Below are 13,364 nucleotides of genomic sequence, written 5' to 3'. Positions count from 1 at the left end.
ACTAATCCAGTTTACTAATTACACTCTGAAGAGATGCAATCTATGTATGGTAAAACTATTCTATGTGCTTTAAAGAGTGTGCAGTTAGAGGTGGCTTCTGTTGTGGTAAGTTGGCGTTAAACTTCTCAATGAGCAATATCTTTTCACTTTGTCAAGTCTTATAGACCGCCTGTCTAATCAGAATTACATTATAATCTGAGTTTTCTTAATTGATAATTTACACAATCTAATTAATACCTTGAATGATGCTTAATTATCATGGTTTGCATTTTGTTGTGCAAATTGTCCAGGACACTGATCTGCAATTCTTTGAAGTAGTGCAATGGGATCTTTTCCAGCTATCTAATTTTAGGAGGGTAGTGACATTGTTATAATGTGCATGTAGATAAGAGCAGTGTAAGAACTGTGAGGTAGTGATCTTGTAATTTGTAACCATGTTCAGCCACAACCTTTTGGAGGTTATTGAATTCAGTGGTTCTACTTTACTGAAGTTACCCCAGAGCTTCTTACCTAAGGCATGGTCTGGAAAGTTAATAGTGTTAAGTTTCACACATTGCCACCAGAGAACTTGTTGAAATCTGAAAGACCCTGAATGTATGTATCTTTTATTTATTTATTTATTTATCTATCTATTTTTTTATATATATAAAATAGAGAGAGAGAGAGAAACAGATAGGAGAGCGAAGGGAAGAAGGAACTCTGGTTTTTTGATATATCAAACATTCCTTCAGCATAATGCTAATAAATTTGACGCTAACCTGCTTGACTTTCACTGATATTTGTCCACCTTTGGTCATGACTCCATCAACCCATTCTGCAACCACCATGTGTTGTATGGATGTGTAAAACATTGAACATATGAACAGACAAATTATGAGCAGAACTGGGCACTCAGCCCATTAGGCATGCTCTGCTATTTAATAAGACCATAGTTGATTTCATTTAACCTCAAATCCATATTCCTACCTAACCCTGTAACCTTTTACGTCTTTGCTTATTTTAAGAATATAACTGTGCTGTGAGAAAAATTCAAGGATTCTATTCCCAATATTTTTTCAGGATGACTGTTCCAAAGACTAATATTCCTCTGAGAGAGGAAAAAAAATCTCCTTAGCTTTCTCTTAAATGGATGACCCATTATTTCTGAACAATGACTCCTGGCTCTGGATTCTCCAACCACAGGAAACATCTTTTCCACGTCCACTCTGTCGAGACCCCTCAGGATCTTATATTGCAATGAAGACACCTTTTTAACTTTTGTAAATACCAGTAGATACAATCTTACCTGTCCAGCCTTTCCTCACAAAACAATCTAGTCTTAGTCTATTAAACCTTTTCTAAACTGCCTCTAGTGTATTTATATCCTTCCTTGAATAAAGTGATCAATACTGTGCACTGTACTCCACATGCAATCTCACCAATGTCCTGTATCATTGAAACATTAGCTCCATACTTTTGGGTTCAATTCTCCTTGCAATAAATAATACTATTCAATTAGCTCTCCTAATCACTTGCTTCATTCATTCATGTAATGCGGGCATCATTGGCTGGGCCAGCATTTATTGGTAATTTCTAGTCACCCTTGAAAAAGTGGTGATGATGTACCTGCACGTTCACTTTTTTGCAATGCATGCAATAGGACATCCCTCAGCATTGTAGACCTCTGCAATCTCTCACCATTACATAATTTAAAAACAATTCTTTCTGCCAAAATGGTGTTTCATATTAGATTTAGTCCCTGTGATATGGAGCACCGACTTCTCCCCCCCCCCTCCAAAAAGCCTGAAACAAATGGAAGCATAAGTCGCTATCGTGAGGGAGGCCTGATTTAAATACACATACAGAGAGAATCTAACCCTCTTCCCTTGACATTTCATGGCATTTTCAACACTGAATTCTGCACTGTCAACATCCTGGGGGTTAACATTGACCAAAAACTGAACTCAACAGTTAAATAATTACAGTGGGTACAAGAGCAGGTCAAGAGGCTAGGATTCCTACAATGAGTAGCTCACCTCCTGATTCTTGTGTCTACAAGACACAATTCAGGAGTGTGATGGATTATTCTCCACTTGCCTGGATGGGTTCAGCTGTAATAACACTCGAAGCTTGATACCATTCAGGTCAAAGCAGCCCGCCTGGTTGGCTCTACATCCATTAACATTTATTCCTTCCATACTGAAGCTCAGTCACAGCAGTGTGTACCAAGCTACAAGATGCACTGCAGAAGTTCATCATGGCTCCTTCAACATTTCTTCCAAATCCATTGCACTTTATTCCAGAAGGACAAGGGAAGAGATACATGGGAACAGCACCACCTTCAAGAACACCTCCAAGTCAGTAACCAACCTGACTTGAAATGCTTCAATGTTACTGGGCGAAAATTCCTGGAATTCCTTCCCTGACAGCATTGTGGGGGCCGGACTTGACACATTAACTCTGTTTTCCTCTTCGTAGATGCTGCCAAACTTGCTGAGTTTCTCCAGCAATTTCTCTCTCTTGTTTCTTTTATATCTCCAGCATCTGCACTTCTTAGTTTTATTAGAAGTCTGGTACTATAGTCACTTTTACATTATAAAAGATGTCAATTTTCCTGCCCCCAGCAGAGGGCAGGTTACAATCCACTGGTGACCGCACATATGCTGTAAACTGCCTCAGTGAATTTGCAGTGACATATTTCTTCTTTAATCAATACTCAATAATTCAGGCACAGATTAACAACATTTTATGGTTTAGTTTTTTTAGAAAACATCGTGGCGACCAGAGTCATCTATAACAATTTTTTTCAGCTGTTGGCATTGTCTAATAATATTAAATAGTCAAAAAGTGTGGCTCTGGAAAAGGTCAGCAGGTCAGGCAGTATCTGAGGAGCAGGAGAGTTGATGTTTCAGGCAAAAGTCTTTCATCAGGAATGTGACAAGTAACATTCACACCACGCAAATGCCAAGCAATAGCCATCTCCATACAGAGAGAATTGGACCATCTTTCCTTGACATTCCATGGTATTTTCATCACTGAATTCTGCACTATTGAAATCCTGAGTGTTAACATTGACCAGAACCTGAACTCAACAGTTAAATAGTGGCATTCCTGAACATGACATTCCTGGTGAAGGCCTTATGCCCGAAACATCAAGTCTCCTCCTGCCTGAGCTGCTGTGCTTTTCCAGTGCCACACTTTTTGTCTCTGATCTCCAGCATCTGCAATCCTCACTTTCCCCTAATATTAAATAGTGCTGATATAAAACCATTAAACAAGGAAATAATTGAGATAACTAATTACCTGTTAACAATTCAAGTGAGATATCATTGAATGACATAAACTCAAATAGAAATTAATTTTGATGACAGGTCATAAATGAAGGTGTCAAAAAATTAGTCATCTGCTTATTGTGGATTAGCTTCCTTTGGTTACACAAACATCAAAAATAGGAGCTGGGGCTGGTCATTCGGGCCTTCAAGCCTGCTACACCATTCATGTCTAACTTTTTAATCTCAATGCCGTATTCCCACTTTCATCTCATATCCCTTGATGGTTTTAAAATCAAAAAAAAATCTCTTTCTTGAATATATTCAATTACTTGGCAGCTACAGCTCTCTATGATAGTGAATTCTACAGGTTCACTATCCTTTTCAATTTTCCTCACCTCAATCTTAAATGATTATCCTGTAGTCTTATACCCGTTCTAGACTCCCCAAGCAGGGAAAATATCCTTCCTGCATCAAATCTCTGCATCCCTGTCAGAAGTTTATAATATGCTAATGTCATACTAGTTTCAAACTAGTCCCCTCTTAAACTTATAAATGTAGTGAATACTGGTCCAGTTGAACCAATCTCTCCTCATAGGTCAATCCTGCCATCCCTAGTATCAACCTAATGAACCTCCACTGCACTCTCAATGGCAAATATATCCTTTCTTAGGTAGGGAGACTAAAAGTTAATTGTTTTGCAGCTAACTGCAGTTAAATGTATATCTGACTGTCACAGCAGATGTTGAGCTTGACCCAATCCTATGGTTTCTGTGACAAGATCATCTTGCACCATTTCCCCAAGTTCATCATACCCATATCCTTACACATCTTTCCAAGCTCATTTCTTTCTGTATTTACCCTGGACGAAATCTCTGTGGTTATTTAGAATTGCTCTTTTCAATTCCTAGCAACCTAGCCATTGGCTCTCCATTCACAATAATAGCTACGTAGCATTGATCTGCTTAGCCCTTCCCTCATATTCATTTTGGCTTCCTTATTGCAGCAAAACCTTCAGTTCCTCTTTTATCCATTCCAGTTGATCCATAGGGCTCATCTTCATTTCGTGGTTTAACAGTTGCCTTAGCCACCTATTACCAGATCTGTATACCTCCTTGCATGCCACAACAATCCTTGATTCACAATTATTTAAAAATAATTCTTCACTAATAATTTCTATGAAGTGTTTTTGCTGTTCCTTTATTGTCTGTGCTCTGCAATGAAGCTGTTCTGATCATTTGCTATTAGATTTGTGCTGTGACATTGAGGATCTGAATCCAGAATGCAGATCTGGTTATTTTTTGTTCTGATCATGCTGGCGAATACTGAGGTACTCCGAAGGGAAATGTGCACAGGTGGACATCCTGGAATTCCAGGAAATCCTGGTCACAATGGAATACCTGGAAGGGATGGAAGAGATGGGTCTGTGGGTGAAAAAGGCGATACAGGTAGAGTATTCATATACCTTTTCCATTTCTCACAATTATAAGTATTGAACTTTACACATTTCTTTACAACTAGCCAATCTGATAAAAATGTTGAGCTAAAATGTTAGTGTTTTTAGTAAATAATAACTTAATCTGTATCACATTTTACTGAGCTAAAGCAATTCTCCAATTTTTCATCTGACAACAGAAAAGCCAATTTCTTTAGTAAATTGTAAAAAGGATGTCAGAATAGTAAGTCAGTGAAGAAATCGTTCACAGTATCTACTCATTTTCATAAGCAAAGCTCAAAACTGTGGGGAAAAAAAAACTTAAGGAATAAAGAATCAGGATGCATAAACATCTGAAAATGCTCCCTGACATGTGAATTAAATTTGTTAACAATCATCACAGCCAGTATTGTCTGAATTCCATGATTTTATCTTCATTCAGCCTACTTGATGATGCCATGGACTTCAGGGGAGAACAGTTTAGGATCGCAAAGGAATAAGATCTATCTTCTGCATCCACCTTATAGTCTCTGTAACAATGCATATTATATCAATGGTGGGAACATCCCTTTTTTTGTAGCAAAATGGAAAGCCAACAATTTACCTGTAAATGGCAGGAATCTTCCATTTTGACCACAAACAGAGGACAGACATTATCAGCATCACAGAGCGACAGCATGACTATTTCTGCAAAATTAAATATTTTTAATCATGGAATATAAAGAAGCACACTGGGTAGACATAGCATTCAAATAATATTATCAAATATTAATAATTTCAGAGAGGGGGCAAATAGACCATCCAGACATTTGGGAACAAACAATTCTTAAGACACAAAATACCTTCCAAATTCAATATTAAATCAGAAACTTATTAAAGTTAATATACTTGTATATACAACTGTGAGAAGGAGCAGATATTCTGGGAGTAGTAGTAAAACTTCTGAAACTTACTTTAACCTCAGATCAACTAAAATTCTTGCAAGACTGTGATTTAGCAGAGGAGTTCAACAGTCAGGAGAATCCAAAGCTAATTTCATTAATGATCTCTGCAGATTGGTGGAGATATGAAACTATGGTGATTTAAAGCCTTGGTTCATAAGAAACAATTGTTGTTAGAATTGCTAATTCTATTTCTCAGATTTATTGCAGTCAAAAAAAAATCCAGAAAAAGTGATATAGGTGGTAAGTGAAGCCAGTGTGGAATCAGCACAGAACAATCCTAACAGGGAAGATTTAACTTATTGCAGGGGATAGTGGAGTTGTCCAGTTAATAAGGCCTAAAACCACAAAAGACTCACATGAGAAACCAGTACAGTGACAAGGACAGACATCAGATTCTAAAGGTTCCTGTCAGAGCTAGAGAGCAAGTAAAATTCACAAGCAAAGGCCATGCCCAGCTATTTAAAAGGAATGTTTTATCTGTAACACACTAGATCATTCAGAAAACGTGCCAATGTTGGGCACAGTCACAGAATAGCAAAAAGTCAAATAACTGCCCATACAAAGAGATTAATGAGGGAGACAATCTACAACAGAAGTCAAGCCAAAAGTATTCCTCAATGAGTTAGGTGATCCAGACTTAGTCTTCTGGCAAGATGATCTATCAAGTCAATAGGCATCTTATTAATTTCAGTTTGATCCAGAGCAGTTGTCAATTAGGAGAGGGGCAGGGCATGGCAACCTCCTGGTGACTTACTGCTCCCCGAACCTAAAGTGTCTAACAGTGAAGTGCCGCCCACACTTCCTGCTGGAAGTGTTTACTTCTGCCATCCAGACAGCAGTTCACATTCCACCCCATGCGGAAGTGAAGAGCGCACTTGACGAAACGTACACTGCCACAAAAAGCCTTGTTTAGAATACCCTGAGGCATTGCTCATCGTGGCCGATGACTTCCACCAGGCAACCTCAAGAGCGTGCTACCAAAATACCATCAACTCCTGTCTATCAGAGGACGAAACATCCTGGACCACTGCCATGTAATCATTGATGACACCTACCGCTCCATACCCACTCCCATTTTGGTAAATCAGACCATAAGGCTGTGTTCCTTCTCCCAGATTACAAGCAGAAACTGAAGAGTGAGGATCTGGGACAGAACGTTGTACATTGCTGGTCTCGGGTAACAGACAAGCTCCAATATGGAGTCAGTGGACTGGTCCATGTTGAAGAACTCAGCGGCCAACCAAACTGAGTATGCTACTACCATCATAGACATCAGTAAGTGTGTAGAGGACTGCATGCCAAAGAAGTTAATCTGAGTGTTCCCCAACCATGGATGTACCGGGAGTCCAGGTCCTGGGCATTCAAGTCAGGCAACCCTGATATATCCAGGAAATCTAGGTACAATGTTCACAAAGTCATCAGGGATGCCAAAAGACGATATTATATTAAATGCAAGTCCTGCAAACTAACTATGTAAACACACGTCAACTGTGGTGAGGCTTACATGGGCTAAAAGCTAAGTCGAGTAGAATCACTACCCAATGAGCTTAATGCATTCTATGCTCATTTTGAACCGAAGGTCAATGAAACGATGTCACGTGCCCCAACAGCTATCACCGCAGACGTTAGATCGGCCTTCCTGAAGGTGAACCCTTGGAAAGCAACTAGCCCCGATAGAGTCCTTAGCCTTACACTCGGATCCTGCACAGACCAGCTGGAGGGAGTATTCACAGACATCTTTAATCTCTCCTTACTCCAATGTGAGGTTCTCACCTTTTCAAGAAGACCACTATCATCCCTTTGCCAAAGAAAAATCAAACAATGTGCCTTAATGACTAACACCCAGTGACTCTGACATACAATCATTATTAAGTGCTTCAAGAATTTAGTAATGGTACACATCAACTCTAGCCTCCCAGACTGTCTTGATCCACTGCAATTTGCCTACCATCGCGATAGATCCACGGCCACCTCCTTGACCCTATACTCATCCCTGGAACATTTCAATAGCAAGGACACCTACATCAGACTACTATTTATTTAGCTCTGCCTTCAACATCATAATTCTAACCAAACCGATCTCTAAACTCTGAAATCTAGAACTCTGCTCCACACTTTGCAACTGGATCCTTGACTTCCTGACCCAGAGACTGCAGTCAGTAAGGATAGGTTTCAATACCTCCTCCTCAATAATCCTCAACACTGAGCATACGCAGCCCCTAACTATACTCCTTATATAGTCACAACTGTGTGGCCAAATTCAGCTCTAACTCCGTTTACAAATTTGCTAAATACACGATCATAGTCGGTTGGACATCAAACAACAACAAGACAGAGTACAAGAAAGAGATAGCCAGCTTAATAGCACGGTGTAAGGTCAACAATCTCTCCCACAATGTCAGCAAAACCAGGAGCTAGTCATTGAATTGGAGTGAAGGACACGCCCTTGTCTGCATCAATGGTGCTGAGATGGAGGCAGTCGAGAGCGTCAAGTTCCTAGGAATAAATGTCACCAACAACCTATTCTGGTCCATCCACATCAAGGGTACAGTCAAGAAAGCACATCAATGTCTCTACTTCCTCAGAAGGCTGAGGAAATTCGGCATGTCTACAATGACTCTTACCAAATTTTAGAGCGCACCATAGAAAGCAGCCAATCCGGATGCATCACAGCCTGGTATGCTAATTGCTATTCTCAAGACTGCAAAAAAATTAGAGAGTTGTGAACGCAGCCCAGTCTATCACTCAAACCAGCCTTCCACTGACTATCTACTTCCCACTGTCTTGGGAAAACAGCCAAAATAATCAAAGACTCCTCCCATTCCTCCCATCCCAGATATACTTTCTCCCATCGGGCAGAAGATACAAAAGTTTGAAAATACATAACAAGTGCAAGAACAGCTTATTCCCCTAATGAATGGACCTCTCATTTATTAGATCTTTCTATGTACATTCTCTGTAACATTATATTCTGCATCCTGTTCTATTACCCTAATGTACTTATGTAAGATATGATTAGTTGGGATGGCATGCAAAATAATACTTTTCACTGTCTCAGTTCATGTGACAACAATAAGTCAAAAATATCAATTTAATAGAATATATTAGATATTGAACAAAGGTTGATAATACCTGCTACTGACAACAGTGCAATTACATGGTCCAGGAGCTACATAACATAAGCTTGAAAGTTGCTAGATAGTAAAGAGTCAACATAATATTTCATAGTGAAGAATTCTTACTTTTAAATCTGAATGCAAGTCTGGACTGCAATCTTCTTTAAATAATGGAAATAGCAGCTGGTCCAGGAATAGCCAGTCAGAGAGCAAAAGTCAAGGAACATTCAGTTAAGGAACAGCCATTCATGGAACAACCTGTCATAGACTCATATAGATCTACAGCAGAGAAAAAGGCCCTTCAGCCCATCATATCCACACCAGCCAAAAATAGCAACCTAACTATTCAAATCCCATTTTCTATCACTTGCCCCACAGCCTTGGATGCCTTGACATTGCAAGTGCACATCTACATACTTCTTAAATGTCTTGAAGGTTTCTGCCTCTACCATCCTTACAGGCAGTGAGTTCCAGATTCCCTCAACCCTGTGAGGGGGATTAGGACCTTCATCAGAGAATTCCATCTAAACAGGTTATGGTAAATTGTATTACTGTTTACTTAAAGTTGAACACAGACAACAAACAGTTTAGAGTAAATTTTCACCTTCACTGCTGGATGGATATCTCATGGAAGTGATTGACCGCCAATTTTAGAATTGATACAACTTTCATTGATGTAAAACTAAAGGTCTGGAATGCAGATTGTAGAAGAGGTACATAATCTGCCTGCTTAGATCATTGCCCAGTGCTGAAGATGAACATTTGCCAATGTCTTAATGTGAGGGAGGTTGACACCACAAAACAGGTTTTCAATAATCTCAGTTGTGTTCTTCAGTGTTGCCTTATATTGTACTGAATTCAAACTATTTAGCCTAATACAAAGATTCTCTGGTGAAACAACAGGTGAAATCGGGAAAGTTGGACCTCCAGGCCCCATGGGACCAAAAGGTGAATCTGGAGAACAAGGCAAGAAGTTTAATATTTTCCAATAAATTACCATGCTGTGTTCACCAAGTCTGAGAGTGCAATGGTCAATATTGTCTGTATTACACTAGTTTAACACAACGTGTGTTTGGATTTTTGATATTTGATGATTAAGTAGAATTAATTATACAGATTTTCCACTGGCCAGGCTGTTACTATTCCAGTATAAATGCAATTTGGTCATTAGGATCTTGTGGAATCCCCATCATGGCACACTGAAGGAATTTCCTGGCTCATTGAAGATTTTCTGGGAATTTCCCTAATGTCTGGAACACTCTGAAAGTCTGCATTTAAATTGGAAAATTTGGAGGGTTCTGATGAAAATTAAGTAAATAGTTACTCAGGAAATGTTTGACCAGTAAATACATAATCTAAGTCCTGAGTAACTATTAAACTGACCTCAGACTTACCCCTCACAACCCCAACTACTACCTCCCCCTGACCCTTAAAGCCTGACACTGCCAGCAACTGAACCCCCCTTTCACCAGTTCTGGACCTGACCCTGCCCCCTACCCCAGCCTTTACAACCTAGGACTCGACACCCCTCTCCCCTATCTTCATCTCCCAGGACAGAAATCCTTTACAACACCACCTCAGCCCCAAGATTTGACCCCACTCCTCCCATCCACCTTCTCTTGAACCACTTTTCCCTTTTGCCAACTCCACTTCTCCACTTGAGAACCCATTCGCCTCTAACCCACCTACTCCTTCTTGTGACCTGGCACCCGACTGTACCCCTCCACCACCCTCACCACTAGAACCCGGCCCCACATTTCCCTGCTATCTGACCTGACACCCAACTGGATCTGAAACCCACCCTTCCTCCTGCCCCCAGACCTGATTTCTCCCAAACACCTCAAACTACCTTAAGCACTGCATCACTTACCTCACTCACTTGCCAACATGTAGCTTGGTACTCTACCCACATGGTATCCTACCCCCTGACACTCCTACTCAGTACCCATCTGTAAACCCACCCAGCTGGCGCTCTATTTACTTGGCATCCTGCACTGCAGATGGATTCTGAAGAAGAGTCACTGCATTTTGAAACATTAACACATTTGAAACATTAGACTTGTTGAGTTTCTCCAGCAATTTATATTTTTGTTTAACAAGTGGCCTGTTTGCTATGAGTTATTGTGAAGCCAGTACAATTGTCTGTATTTGACTATCTACTGGGTATAATAGTTTCCAACTGCTCACGTTTTTTTGATGAGACAGAAGGCAGTCAATTTAATGCAGTTCTCAAAAGGTTTGCTGTGCCAGTTAAGTTAAATAGCATTCATTTAACTCCTTCAGAAATGCTCTGTTATTCATGTATGAACCAGAATGCATCATAGTATTGTATCTCCAATCTTGCGGTTAAACCTGAACGGAACGAGGGCTGAGTTCCTTTGCTCATGTTGCTGATGAGCCATTAAAACTAACTCTGTAACGGTATGTGAGCCAGGAGAGTTGACCAGATTGGCCCTTGGCCCATCATCCCTTCTCCAGTCATCTAGCACCTATCTACTCCAATCCCATTTTCCCCTCTGCCCAGAGTCTTGAATGGTATGGCATTTCTAGTGTTCATCTATCACTTCTTAAATTTCTTTTTGGTTCATGATTCTACCACCCTCTCAGGTAGTGCCTTTCAGTTACCAACTAACCTCTCAATGATAAACATCTTCCTCAAATCGCCTCTGAAACTCTCACTCCTTGCTTTAAAACTATACCTCCTGGTTGTTAACCCATCTACTAAATCTATCTTTATGTAACAGTTTCTCCCTAGCTACCCTATGTAGACTCCTCTTAACTTAGTACAGTTCAATCAAGTCCTCTCACAGCTTTCACTACTCTACATCTGGTAAATATAATGTCTAACTGCACTATCTGTATTTATATAACTGCACCTCACTTTGAGAACTGCAGGTTGGAGGTCTTTCAGATTTCCTGCAGGCTGGTGTGACAAGCTGCTACTAAGTAGTAGAATTGGAAACATCAATCTCACCATGCATGGTTAAGTGAGGTTAATCCTTCTTTTATTATTGCAAGGGTAGCATTTGTTGCCCACCCCCATTACCCTTGACAAGGTGGCAGTGAGCTGTCCTCTCAGCCCACTGCAGTCCACACAGGGCAGTAACGCTACCTGCTATTGGGAAGAGAGTTCCAGGATGTTGAGCCAATGGAACAGTGAAGTTAAGGTGATCTGTGGCTTGGAGGTGTAATTGCAGGTGGTTGTGTTCCTATGCATCTTCTGCTTTTGCTCTTCTAATGAGTAATTATGTGTTTTGAAGTTACAACTTTCAGCACCTAGTCACTTTCTGGTTTCCCAAAGCCTGCCCACCATCTGCAAGGCACAAATTAGGAGCATGGTGGAATGCACACCACTGGCCTGGATAAGTGTAGCTGCACTGTCACTCAGTAAGCTTGACACCGTCCAGCAACCCGCTTGATTGGCACCACATCCAAAAAACCCTCAGTCCCTTGATCGTTGACGCTCAGTAGCAGCCATATGTACTATATACCTGATGCACTGCAGAAATCCACCAAATTTCCTTAGACAGGACCTTCTAAACCCGCAACCACTTCCGTCTAGAACAGGGGTGGGCAATTAATTCTTCCAACAGGCCACATGAGAAGCCTGAGTTGTGTTGGAGGGCCGAACCAACAATAAGTTGAACATAATTCTGCTCAGTATTAATTTTCTCCCATCGTAAAAAGTACTAAATTCTATAGTTTTGCACTGAAACTTATAATCAAAAGAATAAGGATATTCTGTTACAATAAAGATATGACATTGTGGAGTAGGTAAAATATAGAAGAAATAAACAGTAAAAACAATAATTTCAGTATTTCATTTTATTTTTAACGTATTAATCTCACAAACCAATAATGAAAAGTTGTTTCATTATTGTTCAGTATTACAAACAACTCTATACAAAAAGCAATAAGTGCTTTTGATGTTTTTCAGTTCATTTTATTTGTTTAGTGAGAAAAATCCAGTCTGTTTTGGGCTTGAACAAGTGCACTGAAATCTGGTTGAATGTCTGAGGTGGATATGTAAAGGACAGTTGAGAGGTGATCATCAGTGATAGAGGATCTGTATTTGGATTTGTTGAACTTAATCACTGAGAATGTCTATTTCCAAATATAGGTAGATCCAAAGGGGACTAGAATCTTCTGAGCATGCCTCCTCATATGTAGAAAGTTCTCCTCTTTGAGGAAAGAGTAAAAATCAAGCAGTGAGACTGACCTAAAGTACTCTGCCAGAAATGTGTCAGACTGCAGGTCAATGATTTCAAGCTGAACATCACTAGGTGCCTTCTCCACATTGCATGTAAATGGGGAAAAATATCACGTGCATTTCATTCTCAACCATTTTAAAGTCTTGAAATCACCTTGAAAATTCACCATGCAGTGCTTCTAACTCAGTATGTAGATTGTCCGACCAGAGGGGAGGCCATTTTGGATTTGGTACTCGGTAATGAACCGGGACAAGTGATGGGCTTGTTAGTGGGTGAACATTTTGGTGATGGTGACCACAATTCTGTGACTTTCACCTTGGTTATGGAGAGAGATAGGTCTGTGAATCAGGATAGGTTTTAAAATTGGGGGAAGGGTAATTACGATGCTGTAAGACAGGATCTAAGGAGCA

General features: G+C 40.1%; 1 protein-coding gene across 1 annotated transcript in view; it reads left to right on the top strand.

Annotated features, from left to right (window-relative positions):
- Positions 1-13,364, top strand: part of c1qtnf9 (C1q and TNF related 9) — an 18,376-nt gene continuing 5,012 nt past the window's right edge. The window contains exons 1-3 of the mRNA XM_043691965.1: positions 1-105; positions 4,497-4,696; positions 9,647-9,709. Coding sequence (XP_043547900.1) covers positions 4,531-4,696; positions 9,647-9,709 — 229 coding nt within the window. The 5' untranslated portion in view covers positions 1-105; positions 4,497-4,530. The remainder of the gene's footprint in view (positions 106-4,496; positions 4,697-9,646; positions 9,710-13,364) is intronic.

This window comes from Chiloscyllium plagiosum, chromosome 6 (assembly GCF_004010195.1).
Source record: "Chiloscyllium plagiosum isolate BGI_BamShark_2017 chromosome 6, ASM401019v2, whole genome shotgun sequence".
In the NCBI taxonomy this organism is placed as follows: Eukaryota; Metazoa; Chordata; class Chondrichthyes; order Orectolobiformes; family Hemiscylliidae; genus Chiloscyllium; species Chiloscyllium plagiosum.
This window is presented reverse-complemented; position numbering and strand designations above follow the sequence as displayed.